At 38.3% G+C, this 17,534-nt stretch overlaps 1 protein-coding gene across 1 annotated transcript in view; it reads left to right on the top strand.

Moving 5' to 3' along the window:
* Window positions 1-17,534, top strand: part of LOC102821983 (probable ATP-dependent RNA helicase YTHDC2-like) — a 131,131-nt gene that overhangs the window by 58,482 nt on the left and 55,115 nt on the right. Inside the window, exons 11-16 of the mRNA XM_006870539.1 lie at window positions 4,488-4,614; window positions 4,818-4,883; window positions 12,252-12,430; window positions 12,680-12,776; window positions 12,874-12,961; window positions 13,046-13,126. Coding sequence (XP_006870601.1) covers window positions 4,488-4,614; window positions 4,818-4,883; window positions 12,252-12,430; window positions 12,680-12,776; window positions 12,874-12,961; window positions 13,046-13,126 — 638 coding nt within the window. The remainder of the gene's footprint in view (window positions 1-4,487; window positions 4,615-4,817; window positions 4,884-12,251; window positions 12,431-12,679; window positions 12,777-12,873; window positions 12,962-13,045; window positions 13,127-17,534) is intronic.

Raw genomic sequence — 17,534 nt, 5'->3', positions numbered from 1 at the left:
CATATTTTATTATAGTATTTGGCTTTATCTTCTTGAGCTGATCTTTGAAATTTTCTGTTCAGCTCTTGCACCTCTTCAATTTTTCTGTGTAGGTATATGGTTATTGTCCTATCACAGACAGCTTCAAGATAGATCTTGAAGTGTTTTCTTTTTTTCATGGTGAATGCCATGTCATTCCTCAAATTGTTATTCCCAGTATAATAAACCATGTGATTGTCAGATTCAAAATGGCCAATACCAGTTCATTTCAGCTTACTGATACTTCGGATACAATCTTTTTGTATTCCATTTCATTTTTGACAAGTTCCAATTTACATGGCTTCGTACTTCATACATTAAGATTATTAATGACTGTCTTATAGCTTTTTCTCCTCATTTTGAGGTTTGTCCCTTTAGCAAATGAATGAAAAGTTTACTCCATTCGCGTCATCATGGTCAATTCTACTTTGAGGAGCCAGCTTTTCTGTAGTTGTATTTTGAGTGGCTTCCAGCCTGAGGGTCTCATCTTCCATGACTATATCTGATAATAATTCTGGTGCTTTTCATCATGCTTCAGTATTCAGTGTTCTGGTGCTATCTGGTAGTGTTCCTCTGCTATTCATAAGATTTTCAGTGACTAAATATTTGGAAGTAAGTAGTCTGTCTCTCCTTCCTAGTCTTTCTTTGTCTGGAAGCTCAGCTGACACCTGTCCACCATGGGTGACCCAGGTGGTATTAAAATACCAGTGCCATTGCTTCCAGAGTCACAGCAATACACAAGCCACCACAGTATGACAAACTGACAGATGATTGACAGTGTAGGCAGTTGGTGGATTCCAATTGCTGGCATTCTGTTTAGCAGCTGAATGTTTCACCTTAATAACTCGTGGTGGTGGTGATTATGTGCCACTGAGTTTATTCCACTTCATAGGGACCCTGTATAGGATTTCCGAGGCTGTAAATCTTTACGGGAGCAGAAAGCCTCATGTTTCTCCTGAGGAGTGACTGGTAGATTTGAACTACTGATTTTGTGCTTATTAAGTCCAGTTTGTAACCCACTAAACTACCAAGGATCCTTAATAACTAATGTTGTTGTTGTTGCTGTTGTTAAATGCCTTCAAACTGATTCCGACCCATAGCCACCCTGTATTGGGTTTCCGAGGAGCAGCTGCCAACCTTGTAGTTCAGATAGCATTGCAGTCTGGTGCATTAACCCATAGCGCCACACCAGGACTCCTAATAACTAATAGAGCTCTTTAAAAATATGTATGTTTTGCCATTCCAGATCTGTTTCAACCAACATATGAGTCTAGGAGGAAGACATGCTACATGGTTTTTACTGGCCAAGTTTGTGTTTGTTTGTTTTTAAAGGAAGTATGTCACCAGACCCCTTTTCCTACTTTGTCTTAGTCTGGATCCCTGCTGAAAACTTTTCACTATTAGAGACATTGTTGATATTTGAAATACTGGTGGCATAATTCCTAGCATCACAAAAAGATAATTTCCAACATCACAGTATACAACAAATTGTTACATGAGTGATGGCGAGACCATCATCTCAAGAGTAGATTTGACTCATTGAACTATAATGACCAAAGACTAGATGAGTTGTTGGATGATATAAAGGACATCATACATGAAGAAAGCAAAATATCACTTAAGGACAGGAAAGAAAAGACAAAAATGGATGTCAGAAGAGATTCTGAAAGTTGTTCTTGAATGTAAAGTTTGCTCCACCTCAAAGTGATCCTGTATAGGGTTTCTGAGGCTGTAAATCCAAAGTGAATGGAAGAAATCATGAAGTAAAACAGAAGATTTCAAAGGATGACTTCAGGAGACAAAGTGTTATAATGAAATGTGCAAAGACATGGAGTTAGGAAACCAAAAGGGAGAATCATGCTCAGCATTTTTCAAGGTAAAAGAACTGAAGAAAGAATTGATGCCTTGTCTTGCAATATTGAAGGATTTTCAGTGGGAAAAAAATTCTGTTTTGTTTTGATTTGTTGTTGTTGTTAAGTGCTGTCTAGTTGATTCTGACCCATAGCGACCCTGTATAAGGTTTCCAAGGAGCAGTTGGTGAGCTTGAACCACCAACCTTGCAGTTCAAACAACTTTGCAGTCTGAAACATTATCCCACAGCGCCACATCAGAACTCTGGTAGTGTAGTCTTCTTTTGATAGAAGATGAAAAGTATCAAAAGAAAATAGAAGGAATACACAGAGTCACTGTATCAAACATATATTGGTTGGTATTTAACCATTTCAGAAGGTGGTATAAGATCAAGAACTGATGGTACTGAAAGAAGACATCCAAGCTTCACTGAAGGCCTTGGTGGAAAACAAGGCTCCAGGAACCGATGGAATATTAATTCAGGTATTTCAGCAAACAGATGCAGTGCTGGAAGCACTCCTCATTGATTCCAAGAAATTTGGAGCACAGCTGCTTGGCAGAATGACTGGAAGAGATTCATATTTGTGGATATTAGAAAAATGATCTAACAGAAAGTGGAAATTATCAAACAGTAACAGTGGGCTCAAACATAACAATAATAGTGAGAACGAGACAGGACCAGGCAGTGTTTTGTTCTGTTGTGTATAAGGTTTCTATGAGTTGGTACTGACTGGATGGCACCTAACATCACATTAATTTCACATGTAAGTGAAGTTTTACTGAAGATAGTTAGCAAGTGGTTGCAGCAGTACGTTGACAGATAATGACCAGAATTTCATGTCAGTTTCAGAAGATGACATGGAACAAGGAATGTCGTTGCTAATGTCAGATGAGTTTGGGCTGAAAGCAGAAAATACTGGATAGATCTTTGCCTGTATTATATTGACTAGGCAAAGGCACTTGACTGTGTGGATAACTTTGTGAAAAGTTGGTATTTTAGAACAGTTATATCCTTGGAAGCCTGTGCATAGTTCAAGAAGCAGTCTTTCAAATAGAACAAGAGAATGCTGCGTTGGTTCAAAGTCAGAGTAGATGTGCATAACATTATTAAATTTATGCTGAGCAAATAATCTGAAAAACAAAACAAAACTGGATCACATGAAGAAGAATTTGACTTCAGGATTAGAGGAAGACTCCTTAGCTACTTGTCATATGCAAATGATACAACTTTGCTTGTTGAAAGTGAAGAGGATTTGAAGCACTTGCTGATGAATATCAAAGGCTTTATATAGCTTTCAATATTGACTATACTTTAACATAAAGAAAGCAAGAATCCTCACACTGGACCAGTAAGTAACATCATGATAAATGGAAAAAATGTCGAAGTTGTCAAGGATTTCATTGTTCTGGATATATAATCAAAGCCCATGGAAGCAGCATTCTAGAAGTGAAACAACATATTGCAGCAGGCAAATCTGCTGCAAACAACCTTTTTCAGTGTTAAAGAGCAAAGATGTCACTTTGAGGACTAAGGTGCACCTCACTCAACCCAGGGTATTTCACTTACCACATACACATATGAAAGCTGGACAGTGAATGAGGAATAAAGGAGAAAATTTGATGCATTTGAATTATGGTGCAGGTGAAAAATTATTGAATATTTCTGTGGACTGCTTAAAGCACAAATCTGTCTTGGAAAATGTACAGCCAGAATGTTGCTAAGAATCAAGGATGGTGAGAATTCATCTCATGTACATTGGACATGTTATCAGGAGAGACCAGTCCCTGGAGAAAAATATTATGCTTGGTAGAGAATCAGCAAAAACAGAGAAGACCCTCAATGAGATGGAGTGCCACAGTGGCTGCAACCATGGGCTGAACCATCATGTAATCGTGAGGATGGCGCAGGACTGGGCAGTGCTATTATGTTCTGTTGTGTATAGTGTGGCTGTGAGTTGAAACCAACTCTGTAGCACCTACAGCAGCAGTGCTAAGTACTTTGAAATTTTTGAATTGCTTAAGAAACATCTAGGAAAGAATTTAAATTGAATAGAATCTCAATTGTTTTTCTCACAGAGGAATTTCATGGAAAGTTATATTTCTCATTGTTTTTTCATTAGGAATTATGGAAAATAGTAGTCTAAAAGTCTGGAAGGAAAAAATTACAAACAAAACAACAACAAAGTCATCTTAAATTTTGTGTTTGAACTTTGTCAGTTAAACTTTTAAGCATTAATTATTAGTTAAGTGATGAAAATTAACTTTGTACATTTGGTGATTGAGTCAACATATAGATTTAGGAAGATAATTTAGAGGTTCTATAAGTTAGTATTTTCCCTTTTTGTTTTAATATATATGTGCCTTTGAAACAGTTTCATAACTGTCATTCCTTCTACTTTCCAAATGATAATCTCTATTTTATACTGTTTATGCTAAGACATAAGCATAAAAATCTGAATGGTATTACAGTGCTGTTAACGTAGTTATGTGAAGGAATATGTACCACATTAATTCTCCTGAAATTAATGTATTTTGTTACATTTTTTGTTTGTTTGTTTAAAATGATTTAAATTTTTTTCAGAAAGCTAATAGTACTGTTTTTGTTTTCTTTGTTTTAGTTGATTACAGACACAGTGAAACCAGTGCAACAGCTCTGATGGTTGCTGCAGGACGAGGTTTTACAAGTCAAGTAGAGCAGTTAATTAGTATGGGAGCCAATGTGCATAGTAAAGCTTCAAATGGCTGGTAATTTCTTTTAAAATGCATCCTTCCTTTGTGCTCATTTGTATAACTAGGCATCATTTTTATTTCTTACTTTTTTATATTAAAAGCTATTGTGTCATAATTGTAGTATGCTTTTATTCTAATGACTGAATAATTTTGAGTGAGTTTGTAATTTTAAAAATGTTATTTCTCTGTTTTAATTTTATATGTTTGAATTTTGGTAGGATGGCTTTAGATTGGGCTAAACACTTTGGGCAGACTGAAATTGTGGATCTTCTAGAATCTTACAGGTAAAACTTCATACTACAGTTTTTATCTTTTGTTTAAAAAGATAGCCATGTAAATCACAGACTGTGATATATCTAGGCTATTTATAATCTGTCATCCAGAGATTATTTTTGTTTTGTAATTCTAAGGAGTTTTTCTGTGAGGTTTTGTCTTGTTGTTTGACAACATCTAGTGTGTTATGATAATTATTTACTATTTCAGTTTGAAAAATCAGATGAGAGATTTCAAGGTAAACATCAATAAGACATGTATTTATCTAAATTCCCACTTTCCTAAAATACGCTTTAGCTAGGTGTAAACTGACAAAGTCAAATAGAGTAAAAGAGTACATGTAGCTTATGGGAGAGGTTAGTGAATTTTTGGACAATGGATTACTTTTTTGTTTTTTTGTTTTTAACTGTTTTGTTATGAATTATGTGATAGTTTACATGGGGCAACATTTACTTTACATTCATCCTATTGTATATCATTATACTGCCATGGTTTTAATCTCCTCAGTGCATCATCAACCAACCAACGGGTATAACCTGCAAGCCTGCCCACTGGTTGTCAGTACACAGCCCCTCTCCCTCTCTGGGTTTAGAGTTCCCAGCCGTTAAATTGCTCCACGTCATCGTCTCTGCCTCCATCTCTGGTGTCACTGGTTCTCTGGGTAAGGTCCTGCACTCCACTCTTTTCCCTTGATGGTCCCAGGGGTATCCACTTTTGGCCTGCAAAGTCAACCACTTCCTTCCTTTTGCTTCAAAACGTCTACCTTTAAATTTCCAACCCTCACAATCGGTCCTGATAATAATTATTCACTATTGTATCACATGAGTGCTATCCCCATCTCCTTTCATCAGTCCTGTCCAGACAGATTGGATACTACTCAGTGGAGATTCTACCTTCCTCCCTGCCCTCTGGATCTAGGCTCCCTCTTGAAAGCTTGTAAGCCAGTCACTTCTTGCCTTTGTTTGTTGTTGTTAAGTACTGTGAAGTCGGTTCCGACTCATAGTGACCCTGTACAGGGTTTCTGTGGCTGCAGATCTTTAAGGGAGCAGAAAGCCTCATCCCACAGAACATTTGGTAGTTTCGAACTGCTGACCTTGAGGTTAGTAGCCTGATTTGTAACCATTACACTACCAGAGCTCCTTTCTTGCCTTTGTAGCCCCCCCCCTCCCCACACACACACACATTTTGGGTAGCCAATGTCCAAGTTAAGTTGCCCATCCCTGTCTACCCTGTGTATTGAGAGGGTGGGAATGATCTTTCTGTAAAGATTTGTTTCCTCTTTTGAGCTACTGCATCCATAGGTATAGGTCAAGTTCATCAAATTGTATCAGATTACTCTTTTTTCCTCTTCTTTCTTCTAGTTAAACTCTGATCATCTAGCCATTGAAGCCAGGTCAAGTGGGTATTATATGCAAGTGTGAGTGTTCTTGGGCATATGCCTTCTCTTCTTATCAGCTGGATACTTCATTCTCTACTCATGTCTTCTGTGGCTATGTCACTGACTCTGGCCCAGGAGTCCCCAGGTCTTGTCAAACTGCTGGCCAACCAGGTCTCCACCCAGGTTCACAGGAGTCTATTAAATGGGGTAGGGCTTACCTGGCAGCTTCATTGCTGTTTTTCCCTTACTTCCCCTCATCAGTGACCAACGTGGTCACCAGTCAGAGCACGTGTCTGCTTGTATATTCCCATTGAGTCTTAATCTTGGAAGGGGGTTTGCCCTGAGGGGACCCAACTGCTTGCCTCGATGTCTCCTGGGTGAGCAGCTTGCTTTTTCTTGTAGTAGTCAGTCAGACTGCCTTACTTGTTTTGTATTTTTCCTGTCGGTCTTTCGTTCAAGAAATATCTTATGTTCCTCTAGCCACTCCAGGCTGGTCTGCTTGTCCTTTCCAGTGGAAATTTCCCACCTCATATAATTCTAGATGGGGTTCAGGATTCCACCTATAGTCTTATGTAATGCAGCGGCTCCACAGGAAACCTCTTTCACTGGGCATGTTGTAGCCCCTTTTTAGTTATTCCAATCAGTTATAGACAGAAGACAGACTTACACGCTTTTTATGGTGATATTTCTGTCTATTCCTTTCTATCCCCCTCAGGTTTCTATTTTATAATGGTATACAAGGGTTGCCATGATTAAATGACAGCCAAGCATCTTAACATTATTTCCCCCCTTACGCCATTCCAGCCATGTCTCAATCCCTGTATCCCAGAGCCCTGTTGCAAGGTTTTGCATACATCATTATTTATCTCTGTCCCACTTAGCCAATGCAAAAGTGCTTGTTTTCCCATCTGCCTTGTTCTTCCATTCCTTTTCTCCTTCTTGTGTATTGCCCCCCTCCCCAACACCCAGCCTATCCTGTGCCTATTCCCTACCCTGTGCTTCACCTTCCCCACCTTCCACCACCCCACCCCCACACCCAGGTAACCAGCAAAGAATTCCCCCGCCCCTTGTATGGGTTCTTTTTCGTAATCTTTTACAGTAGTGGTCCTATGCAGTATTTCTCATTTTGTGAAGGACTAATTTCACTCAGCATAATGTCCTCAAGGTTCATCCATGTTATGTGATAGCGTGCAGCTTCCTTGTTATTCTTCAAGGTAGCATAATATTCCATTGTGTGTATGTACCAAAGTTTGTTTATCCATTCTTCAGTTGATGGGCACTTGGGCTTTCTCCATCTTTTTGCTATTGTAAATAGTGTTGCTGTTAACATTGGTGTGCATATATCTGCTTGTGTTATGGCTCGTATTTCTTGTGGGTAAATACTAAGTAGAGGAATTGCTGGGTCATAAGGTATTTCTCTTTCTAACTTTCTGAGGAAGCGCCATATTGCTTTCCAGAGTGGTTGGACCATTTTGCAATCCCACCAACAATGTAGGAGGGTCCCAGTCTCTCCACATCCTCTGTAGCATTTACTGTTCTCTACGTTTTTGATCTTTGCTGTTATTGCTGGTATGAGATGATATCTCATTGTTGTTTTGATTTGCATCTTTCTGATGGCTAGTGATCTTGAACATTTCTTTGTATGTTTATTGGCTGCCCAGATCTCCTCCTTGGTGAAGTGTCTGTCTGTTCATGTTCTGTGCCCATTTTTTAATTGGGTTATTTGTCTTTTTCTTGTGGAGGTATTGCAGTTTCCTATATATTTTAGAAATGAGTCCCTTATCTGACGTGTCTTTGCAAAAGATTTTTTTTTTCCATTTTCTGGGTTCCCTTTTTACTCTACTGGTGAAGTCTTTTGATGCACATAAGGTTTTAATTTTTCCTATGTCCCAATCATCTGTTGTGTCTATTTTTGTTTGTATAGTTTTCAAAATGTTTGGTAGTCTGTGTATGCCCTGAATTAGAGCCCTCACATTTGGCCCTGTTTTTCCTTTGATGGCCTTCATAATTTTGGGATTCACATTTAGGTCTTTAATAATGGATTAGTTTTAATTGATTTATCAGAGCTAAGAAACTGAAACTTTATGACCTCTATAGAGGGGAATGTTGATGAGAAACATTTATTCTTGCTCTAGCATTTCTGAGAGACTCATTCAATTACCTGTGAAGTAAGCAATGAAATAGCTGAAAAAATAGTGGTGTGGATTAAAATTTCCTGTGAGAAACAATTAGAACTTTGGATTCTCTTCTCTTTTGTTAACAGAACATATCCCTTGCTCCCATTGCCAGAAAGTGGAGGTTTAAGATGTAGAGGCTTGGATTTAGGGCTATTAAAAAATATTGAGCCATACAAGCTTTGGGGAGCGTTATGGCTCTGTAGAATTAGCACTGACCTGTGAACCACAAGATTGGAGGTTTTAGCCCACCAGTCTCTTAGTGGAAAAATCTACTCTGCAGTGATATGCAGCCTTGGAAACTCTATCGGGGTCACTATGAGTTGGAACCAAAACTACAGCAGCAAGCTTTGGATTAGGGATTAAAATATGCAATGGAAAGCAGGGATGAGATATCAAACAAAAAGAAAAGTTTTTAAGTTAGAATCTGCTGATTGGAAATTGAGATACCATCCATTATCTTACTTATTGTTCACTCTCACGTTTTTCTATTTTGAACTTCATGTTCTTTGGCAGAAAACGTGAGAATTCTATCCTGTAAAAATAGACAAAGACTGGAGAGAAGATTTAGAAATACAGAATGTTTGGTGTTTCTTCAGTTAAATGATTATTTCTTAAACTAGGAAACACTCTCATATCACCTGTGTGCATCTTTTTTGTATTTCACTCTTTTTGAGGAAGTCTCTGGGTTGTGCAAATCATTAAGTGCTGAGCTACTAGCTGAAAGCTTAGCAAGGTTGGTGGTTCAAATCCACCTTGAAGTACCTTGGAGGACAGGTCTGGTCTTCTGGAAGCTTACTGGTTTGAAAACCTTATGGAGCACTTTGTACATATATGGTTGCCATGAGTCAGAATCAACTTGATGGCAACTAAGAACAATAGCAACTCTTATAAACAAATGGCTAAGGATTGACATCAAACACTTTAGGGGGGAAAGCGCCCACAAATCAAATAAAACAAAACAAAAACCTGGGAGTGGGATGAAATTAAGAATCAGTAATCAGAAGAAAACTTCAAAAACAAAGCTGTAATAGAAAATTTAAATTTATGAAACAGAAATAATATACTATAAGCGAAATAATATACTATAAAAAAAGGAACCAGAATATACTTTTTTTTGCTTAAATGTCATCTCATGAAGCGTACTCGGATTTACCTTGTTTAATATTGCAATCTGCCTCCCAACGCTGTTGATCTGTTTAACCTGCTCTACTTTTTTATTTATCATTTTTGACTGTATTAGAAGACTTGTGATTCTTAAGTATTAGCAATCAGTACATACAGAATTAAGCAAATATAATTAATCTAGGGAAATAAAAAAGTATATTCATAATTCAATATGAATAATGTTTGCATAGTAAAGGCAGAATAAAAATTTAACAAAATTGTAGAGATTTATGTAGGTGGGAATTGTATGGAGGTGGTAACTTCATTTTTATTAATTGAGTGTTCTTAGGTAATGAGTAAATTGTTAAACCAATGAACGAGATGTCACTTTGAGAGGACTAAGCTGTGTCTGACCCAAGTTATGATATTTTTAATTAACTCATATGCATGCAAAACCTGGACAGTGAATTTGGAAGATTGAAGAAGAGATGATGCTTTTGAATTATGGTTTGGCAAAGAATGTTGAAAATACTATAGACTACCTGAAGAATGACCGCATCTGTCTGGTACAGCCAGAATGCTCCTTAAAGGCCAGAATGGTAAGACTTTGGTCATGGTCTCAGGAAGGACCAGTTCCTGGAGAAGGACATCATGTTCAATAAATTAGAGGAACAGCAGAAGAGGAGAAGATGACCCTCAACAAGATGGATTGACACAGTGGCTGCACCAGTGGGCTCAAACACAGCAACTATTATGAAGATGACACAGAACTCCTCAGTGTTTTATTCTATTGTACATAGGTCCCTAATGAGTAGGAACATACCTAATAACAACAGTAATCACATGCATGTTCCTTCTTGTTGTTGTTGCTAGGTCCTATCGAGTCAGTACCGACTCATAGCGACCCTATGTACAACAGAATGAAACTCTGCCTGGTCTTGGGCCAATCTCACACAATTGTTGCCGCACTTGAGCCCATCGATGCTGGGGGTCGGTGGGGGGGGTCTTCCTTTTTTTCTCTGACCCTTTCCACCTTACCAAGCATGATATCCTTCTCTAGCGACTGGTCCCTGCTGACAATACGTATAAAGTATTAGAGACAAAATTTAGCCATCCCGACCTCCAAGGAGCACTCTGGCTGCACTTCTTCCAAAACGGATCTATTGCTTCTTTTGGCAATCCGTGGCACTTTCAATATTCTCCTCCAACAAACACTATAACTCAAAAGCATCAATTCTCCTATGGTCTTTTTAATTACTGTCCAGCTTTCGCATGCATATGAGGTTATTGAAAATACCATGGCTTGGGTCAGGCGCACCTTAGTCCTCAAGCTGACATCTTTACTCTTCAACACTTTAAAAAGGTCTTGTGCAGCATGATAATAAATACCAACATAAATAACTAAAAGGATTAAAAGTGATCCTAGGTAGTGTGATGGAGGAGTGGAGAGACGTTTTTTGTTTTATAAAACCATTGTTAACATTCTTCAGTCAGTTCTTTATTAACATTCCATATATTTATTACTTTGATTTAAAAAAATCAGAAAGGCAATATTTTCAAAATCATAGAAATCTAAATTAGAGATTTGTAGATAAATTTACAGTAGATAGATTATTATAGATTTTAGATGAGATGTTTGAAGAAAATTTAAAATATTTAATATATAGTATATTGTTAGCTTCTACCTGTTTTCAATCTGTAAGTTTCAGGGAAAAATGAAGTTTGAGAAACCTGGAGCTGGTAACTTCATTTCTGTATAAGGTAAATCCTGTAAGAATAGGAATACATAAATACAAAGTTATATGAAAGTAGTAAATACGGTCTATTGGAGGTGGAAAATTAGTGAGATCTGGAAAAGCCAGGCATCCCATTGAGTTTGGCCCTCACAGTTTTCACTGCATACTCATAATATGGTTATACCACAGGTTGTTTATTCATTCATCATTTGGGTTTGTTCTACTTTTTGGCTATTAAGAATGGGCTGGTGTAGTAATTTGTGTATAAGTTTTGTAGGCATAGTTTTTATTTCTGGTGTATATATATATAGAAAGGGAAGTGTAGGAGCATGTGGTAACTTTTTAACATTTTGAAGAACTATCAAATTCGTGGTACAATTTTGCATCTCCCCACAGCAATGTATGTGGTTTCGATTTCTCTGTTCCTTTGTCAGTGTTTGTTATTTTCAGTCTTTTTGATTATAGCCCTCCTACTGGGTATGAAGGAGCTCTGGTAGTGTAGTGGTTATGAATCAGGCTGCTAACCTCAAGGTCGGCAGTTCCAATCTACCAGCTGTTCCATGGGAGAAAGATGAGGCTTTCTGCGCCCATAAAGATTTACAGCCTCGGATACCCTGTGCAGGGTCCCTCTGAGTCAGAACTGACTCCAGGGTACTTAACAACAACAAAGTGGGTATGAAGTGGAATGTTACATCATTGTGGTTTTGATTTGTATTTTCTTGGTGGTAGTTTTTTTTATGTGCTTATTGGACATTTGCGTATGTTCTTTGGAGAAATGTCTCCAGAGTTTTTAAAAGCACATATTGCTCAATTTTACTTTGAAAAAAAATGCTTGTGGAAAAAGCATGACTTAACGTTACAGCTAGCACACTATTATTTACCCTCCATAGGGAGTATAGGAAATTTATTGGATATAATGTGAATCATTACATTTGAGGATGATTCTTTTTAATGAAAATTGAATTAAAAATCTTTTTTTTTAAGTGCTTCATTGGAGTTTGGAAATTTGGATGAAAGTTCCCTGGTTCAAACAAATGGAAATGACCTCAGTACAGAAGACAGAGAGCTCCTGAAAGCTTACCATCATAGTTTTGATGATGAAAAAGTAGACTTGGATTTGATCATGCATGTTCTGTACAATATCTGCCATAGTTGTGATGCTGGTAAGTAAGCAATGTCTATAAGAACTGGACAAAAATGAATACTTTGATTTAAAAGTTAATATTTCTTGTGCATGAATTTTTATATAATTCCATTGGTAGCAATGTTTGACTAATTTCGTAAGTGTAATCTCATAAATACCATAACTAGCAATACTTGAAAACACATGATATACTTCCTTACAGAAAGTTCTGTTTACTGGTTCTGATTTCAAAATGAGATTTAAGATTAAAGAGTTATTTTCTTCTAAGGTGCAATACTAATTTTCCTACCTGGATATGATGAAATTGTTGGATTGAGGGATCGCATACTGTTTGATGACAAACGATTTGCTGATAATACACATAGGTAAAAGCTAAAGTTTTTTATTTGTTGTTAGTATAGAACAGATATTATAGTCTGTTTTCTCTTTTATTTGTTTAATATCTTTCATTTTTATCAACAGATATCAGGTTTTTATGCTTCATTCTAATATGCAAACATCTGATCAAAAGAAGGTATTAAAAAATCCTCCTGCAGGTGTTCGAAAAATAGTAAGCTAAATAAAATTGTTTTTCCATTTTTATTTCTTATTGGTTCTATTTTCATATTAATTGTAAAATAACATCCTATTACAGATCCTTTCCACCAATATTGCTGAAACCAGTATTACAGTCAATGATGTTGTCTTTGTTATTGATTCCGGTAAGGTGAAAGAGGTATGTTTGGATACATTCCGTTTTTCACATAAATGAACAAGATTAAATTCTGTTTCAAAAAATGCTTTTACAAACAGAATTCACTCTAATAGAAAATGTCTAGTTCTAGGTGAATTTAACAAGTAGTAATTGTTGATTTCTCTAAGATAAATCTACTGTAAGTAATTCAGTTTACAAATATTATCTTGCTATAATAAACAAATTACATAGGAAAAAAATGTGCAAGTCTGCTTATGGAAAAGATTACAGCCTTCAAAACCCTATGGGGCAGTTCTGCTCTGTCTTATTGATTGGGTCTCAGGGGAGTAGCATTTTCTTGATGGCAATGGATTTTCTAATAAATTTTAAAAATGTTCACTTCTCATTAAATACTTAATACTAAAAAGTTTGGCTAGTTATAATAGTGAAACTTATATCACAGTATGGGAATTTGTTTACATATTTTATATATGGGGGTTTCAGAAAGTTCATGGAAATATTCCATTATCTTTTTTTTTTTTTTTTAACTGTTTTATTGTGAATTACGTGATAGTTTACATGGGAGAACATTAGCTTTACATTCATCCTATCGTATATTGTTACGTCACTATGGTTACAATCCCCTCCATGCATCATCAACCAAACAGGGTATACCCCGCAAGCCTTAACCCCCAAGTCATCAGCACAAAGCCCTTCTCCCTCTCTAGGTCTAGAGTTCCCAGCCGTTCCATCTCTCCATATCGTCGTCTCTGCCTCCATCTCTGGCGTCACTGTTTCTCTGGGTAGGGTCCCACACTCTGCTCTTCTCCCTTGATGGTCCCAGGAGCCTCAACTCCAGGCCTGCAAAATCAACCACTCCCCTCCTTTTGCTACAAAATGTCTACCTTTGCATTTCCAACCCTCACAGTCAGTCCTGATATTAATTAATCTGTGTTGTACCACATGAGTGCTATCCCCATCTCCTTTCATCAGTCCCGCCCAGATAGATTGGATACTACTCAGTGGAGATTCTACCTTTCTCTGTGCCCTCTGGATCTAGGCTCCCTCTTGAAAGCCTATAAGCCAGTCACTTCTTGCCTTTGTAGCCCCCCAATTCTGGGTAGCCAATGTCCAAGTTGATAATCCCTGTCTGTCCTGTTTATTGAGGGGGTGGGGATGATCCTTGCTATATAAAGATTTGTTCCCTCTTTTGAGCTATTGCATCCAAGTTCATCAAATTGGCTCAGATTACTCTGTTTTCCTCTTCTTTCTTCTTGTAGTTGAGCTTTGATCATCCAGCCATTGAAGCCAGGTCAAGTGGGTATTATCTATTAGTGTGGGTGGTTTTGTGCATATGTCCTCTCTTCTTATTAGCTGGACGCTTCATTCTCCACTCTTAGTCATCTATGGGTATGTCACTGACTGTGGGCCCAGGATCTCCAGGTCTTGCCAAACTACTGGCCAACCAGGTCTCCACCCGTGGGTTCACTGGAGTGTATTGAACGTGGTTGGACTTAGTTCACAGCTTCATTGCTATTTTTCCCTCACTTCTTCTTATCAGTGACCAATATGGTAACCAGTCAGAGCTCTTGTCTGCTCGTGTATTCCCATTGAGTCTTAGTCTTGGAAGGGCGTTTGCTCTGAGGGGCCCGACCACTTGCCTTGATGTCTCCTGGGTGAGCAACTTGCTTGTTCTTGTAGTAGTCAGTTGAACTGCCCTAATCGTTTTATATTTTTCCTGTCAGTCTTTCTTTTAAGAAGTAGCATCTGTTCCTCTCAGGCTGCTCTGCTTGTCCTTTCCAGTAGAAATTTCCCCCCCTCATATGATTCTGGATGGGGTTCAGGATTCCCCCTATGATCTTATGTAATGCAGAGGCTCCACAGGAAGCTTCCTTCACTGTGCACATTGTAACACCATTTTAAGTATTCCAATTAGTTATAGACAGAAGATGGACTTATAAGCTTTCTATGGTGATATTTCTGGCTATTCTTTTCTCTCCCCCTCAAATATCTATTTTATAATGGTATGCAAGGGAAACCAAGATTCAAAAGACAGCAAAGAAACTTAGCATTATTTCCACCCTATGCCCATTCCAATCATCTCTCAATCTCTGTATCCCAGAGCCCTGTTGTTCCAAGGTTGTGCATACATGATTGTTTACCTCTGTACCACTTAGCCCATGCAAACCTGCCTAATTGTTTTCCCATCTGCCTTGTTCTTCCATTCCCCTCCCCTTTCTTGTGTATTGCCCTCCCCACCCCCTCAGCACCCTACCTATCCTGTGCCTATTCCCTACCCTGTGCTCCACCTTCCCCACCCTCCCCTCACTCCATCCCCCACATCCAGGTAACTAGCAAAGAACAACACCCCCCCACCCCCACCCCATTTAGTATGGGTTCTTTTTCTTAGTCTTTTACAGTAGTGGTCCTATGCAGTATTTCTCCTTTTGTGACTGACTGATTTCACTCAGCATAATGTCCTCAAGGTTCATCCATGTCATGTGATAGCTTACAGCTTCCTTGTTGTCCTTCAAGGTAGCATAATATTCCATTGTGTATGTATCACAGTTTGTTTATCCATTCTTCAGTTGATGGGCACTTAGGCTGTCTCCATCTTTTTGCTGTTGTAAATAGTGCTGCTGTGAACATTGTTGTGCATATATCTACTCGTGTTATGACTCGTATTTCTTGTGGGTAAATACCAAGTAGAGGAATTGCTGGATCATAAGGTATTTCTATTTCTAACCTTCTGAGGAAGCGCCATATTGCTTTCCAGAGAAGTTGGACCATTTTGCAATAACACCAACAATGTAGGAGGGTCCCAGTCTCTCTACATCCTTGCCAGCATTTATTGCCCTCTACTTTTTTGATCTTTGCTGTTACTGCTGGTATGAGATGATACCTCCTTGTTGTTTTGATTTGCATCTCTCTGATGGCTAGTGATCATGAACATTTCTTCCTATGTTTGTTGGCTGCTTGGATCTCCTTGTGGGTGAAGTGTCTGTTCATGTCCTGTGCCCATTTTTTAATTGGATTGTTTGTCTTTTTCTTGTAGAGGTATAGTTTCATGTATATTTTTGAAATTAGTTGTGTGTCTGATGTGTCATTGGAGAAGATTTTTCCCCATTCTTTGGGCTCTCTTTTTATTCTTTTGGTGAAATCTTTTGATGCACATAAGTTTTTAATTTTTAGTATGTCCCAATCATCTGTTTTGTCTACTTTTGCTTGTGTAATTTTCAAAATGTTTGATAATCTGTGTGTGCCCTGTATTGGAGCCCTCACATTTATCCCTATTTTTTCATTGAATGCCATTATAATTCTGGGACTCACATTTAGGTCTTTAATCCATGCTGAGTTGGTTTTTGTATAGGACTTGTGAGGTAAAGGTCTTGTTTCAGTCTTTTGCATATCGCTTTCTATTTCTGCCAAGACCATCTGTTGAAGAGACTATCTCCTCCCCATGCAATATACTTAGACCCTTTGTCGAATATCAGTTGGCTGTATGTGGGTGGGTTAATTTCTGTATTCTCAGTTTTGTTCCATTGATTAATGTATCTTTCATTGTACCAGTGCCTAGCTGTTTGGTTTTTTTTTTTTTAAGTTTTTATTGTGAAATATGTGCATTTACATGGGAAAACATCAGTTTTACATTCATCCTATCGTATTTCGTTTCATTTTAATGATTACAGTCCCCTTCATGAAGCATCAAAGAACCAAAGGGTCACCCCACAGGCCTGCCCCTTAGCGGCCGTCAACACACAGCCCCTCTGTCCCTGAGTCCAGTGTCCCCAGCTGCTCCATCTCTTCATGTCATTGTCTCTGCTTCCATTTCTGGCGTGACTGCTTCTCTGGATAGAGTCCTGCACTCCGCTCTTCTCACTTGATGGTCCCAGGGACCTCCACTCCTGGAGTACAAAATCAATCACTCCCCTCCTTTTGTTACAAAACGTCTTCCTTTACATTTCCAACCCCTATTGTCTGTCCTGATATCAGTTATTCACTATTGTGCCGCAAGAGTCTTATCCCCATCTCCTTTTATTAGCCCTGTGCCAACTGATTTGAAACCATTCAGTAGAGATTCTACCTTACCACGTCCAGGTTTGAATTTGGCTCCCTCTTGAAAGCTTTGTAAGCCAGTCACTTCTTGCCTTTGTAGTCACCCCATTTTGGGTAGTCAATGTCTAAGTTGCCTGTCCTTGTCACCTCTATTACCGAGGGGGTGGGAGTGATTATTGCTGTAAAGATTCCCTTTTTTGAGCTACTACATCAGTAAGTAAGGAGCTCTGGTAGCTTACTGGTTATGAATCAGGCTGTGAACCATAAATAAGGTCAGCAGTTTGAAACTACCAGTAGCTCCGTGGGAGAAAGATGAGGCTTTCTGCTCCCATAAAGATTTACAGCCTCGGAAACCCTGTATAGGGTCGCTATGGGTCGGAACCGACTCGACGGC

Source organism: Chrysochloris asiatica, unplaced genomic scaffold (assembly GCF_000296735.1).
Source record: "Chrysochloris asiatica unplaced genomic scaffold, ChrAsi1.0 scaffold00143, whole genome shotgun sequence".
Taxonomy (NCBI): Eukaryota; Metazoa; Chordata; class Mammalia; order Afrosoricida; family Chrysochloridae; genus Chrysochloris; species Chrysochloris asiatica.
This window is presented reverse-complemented; position numbering and strand designations above follow the sequence as displayed.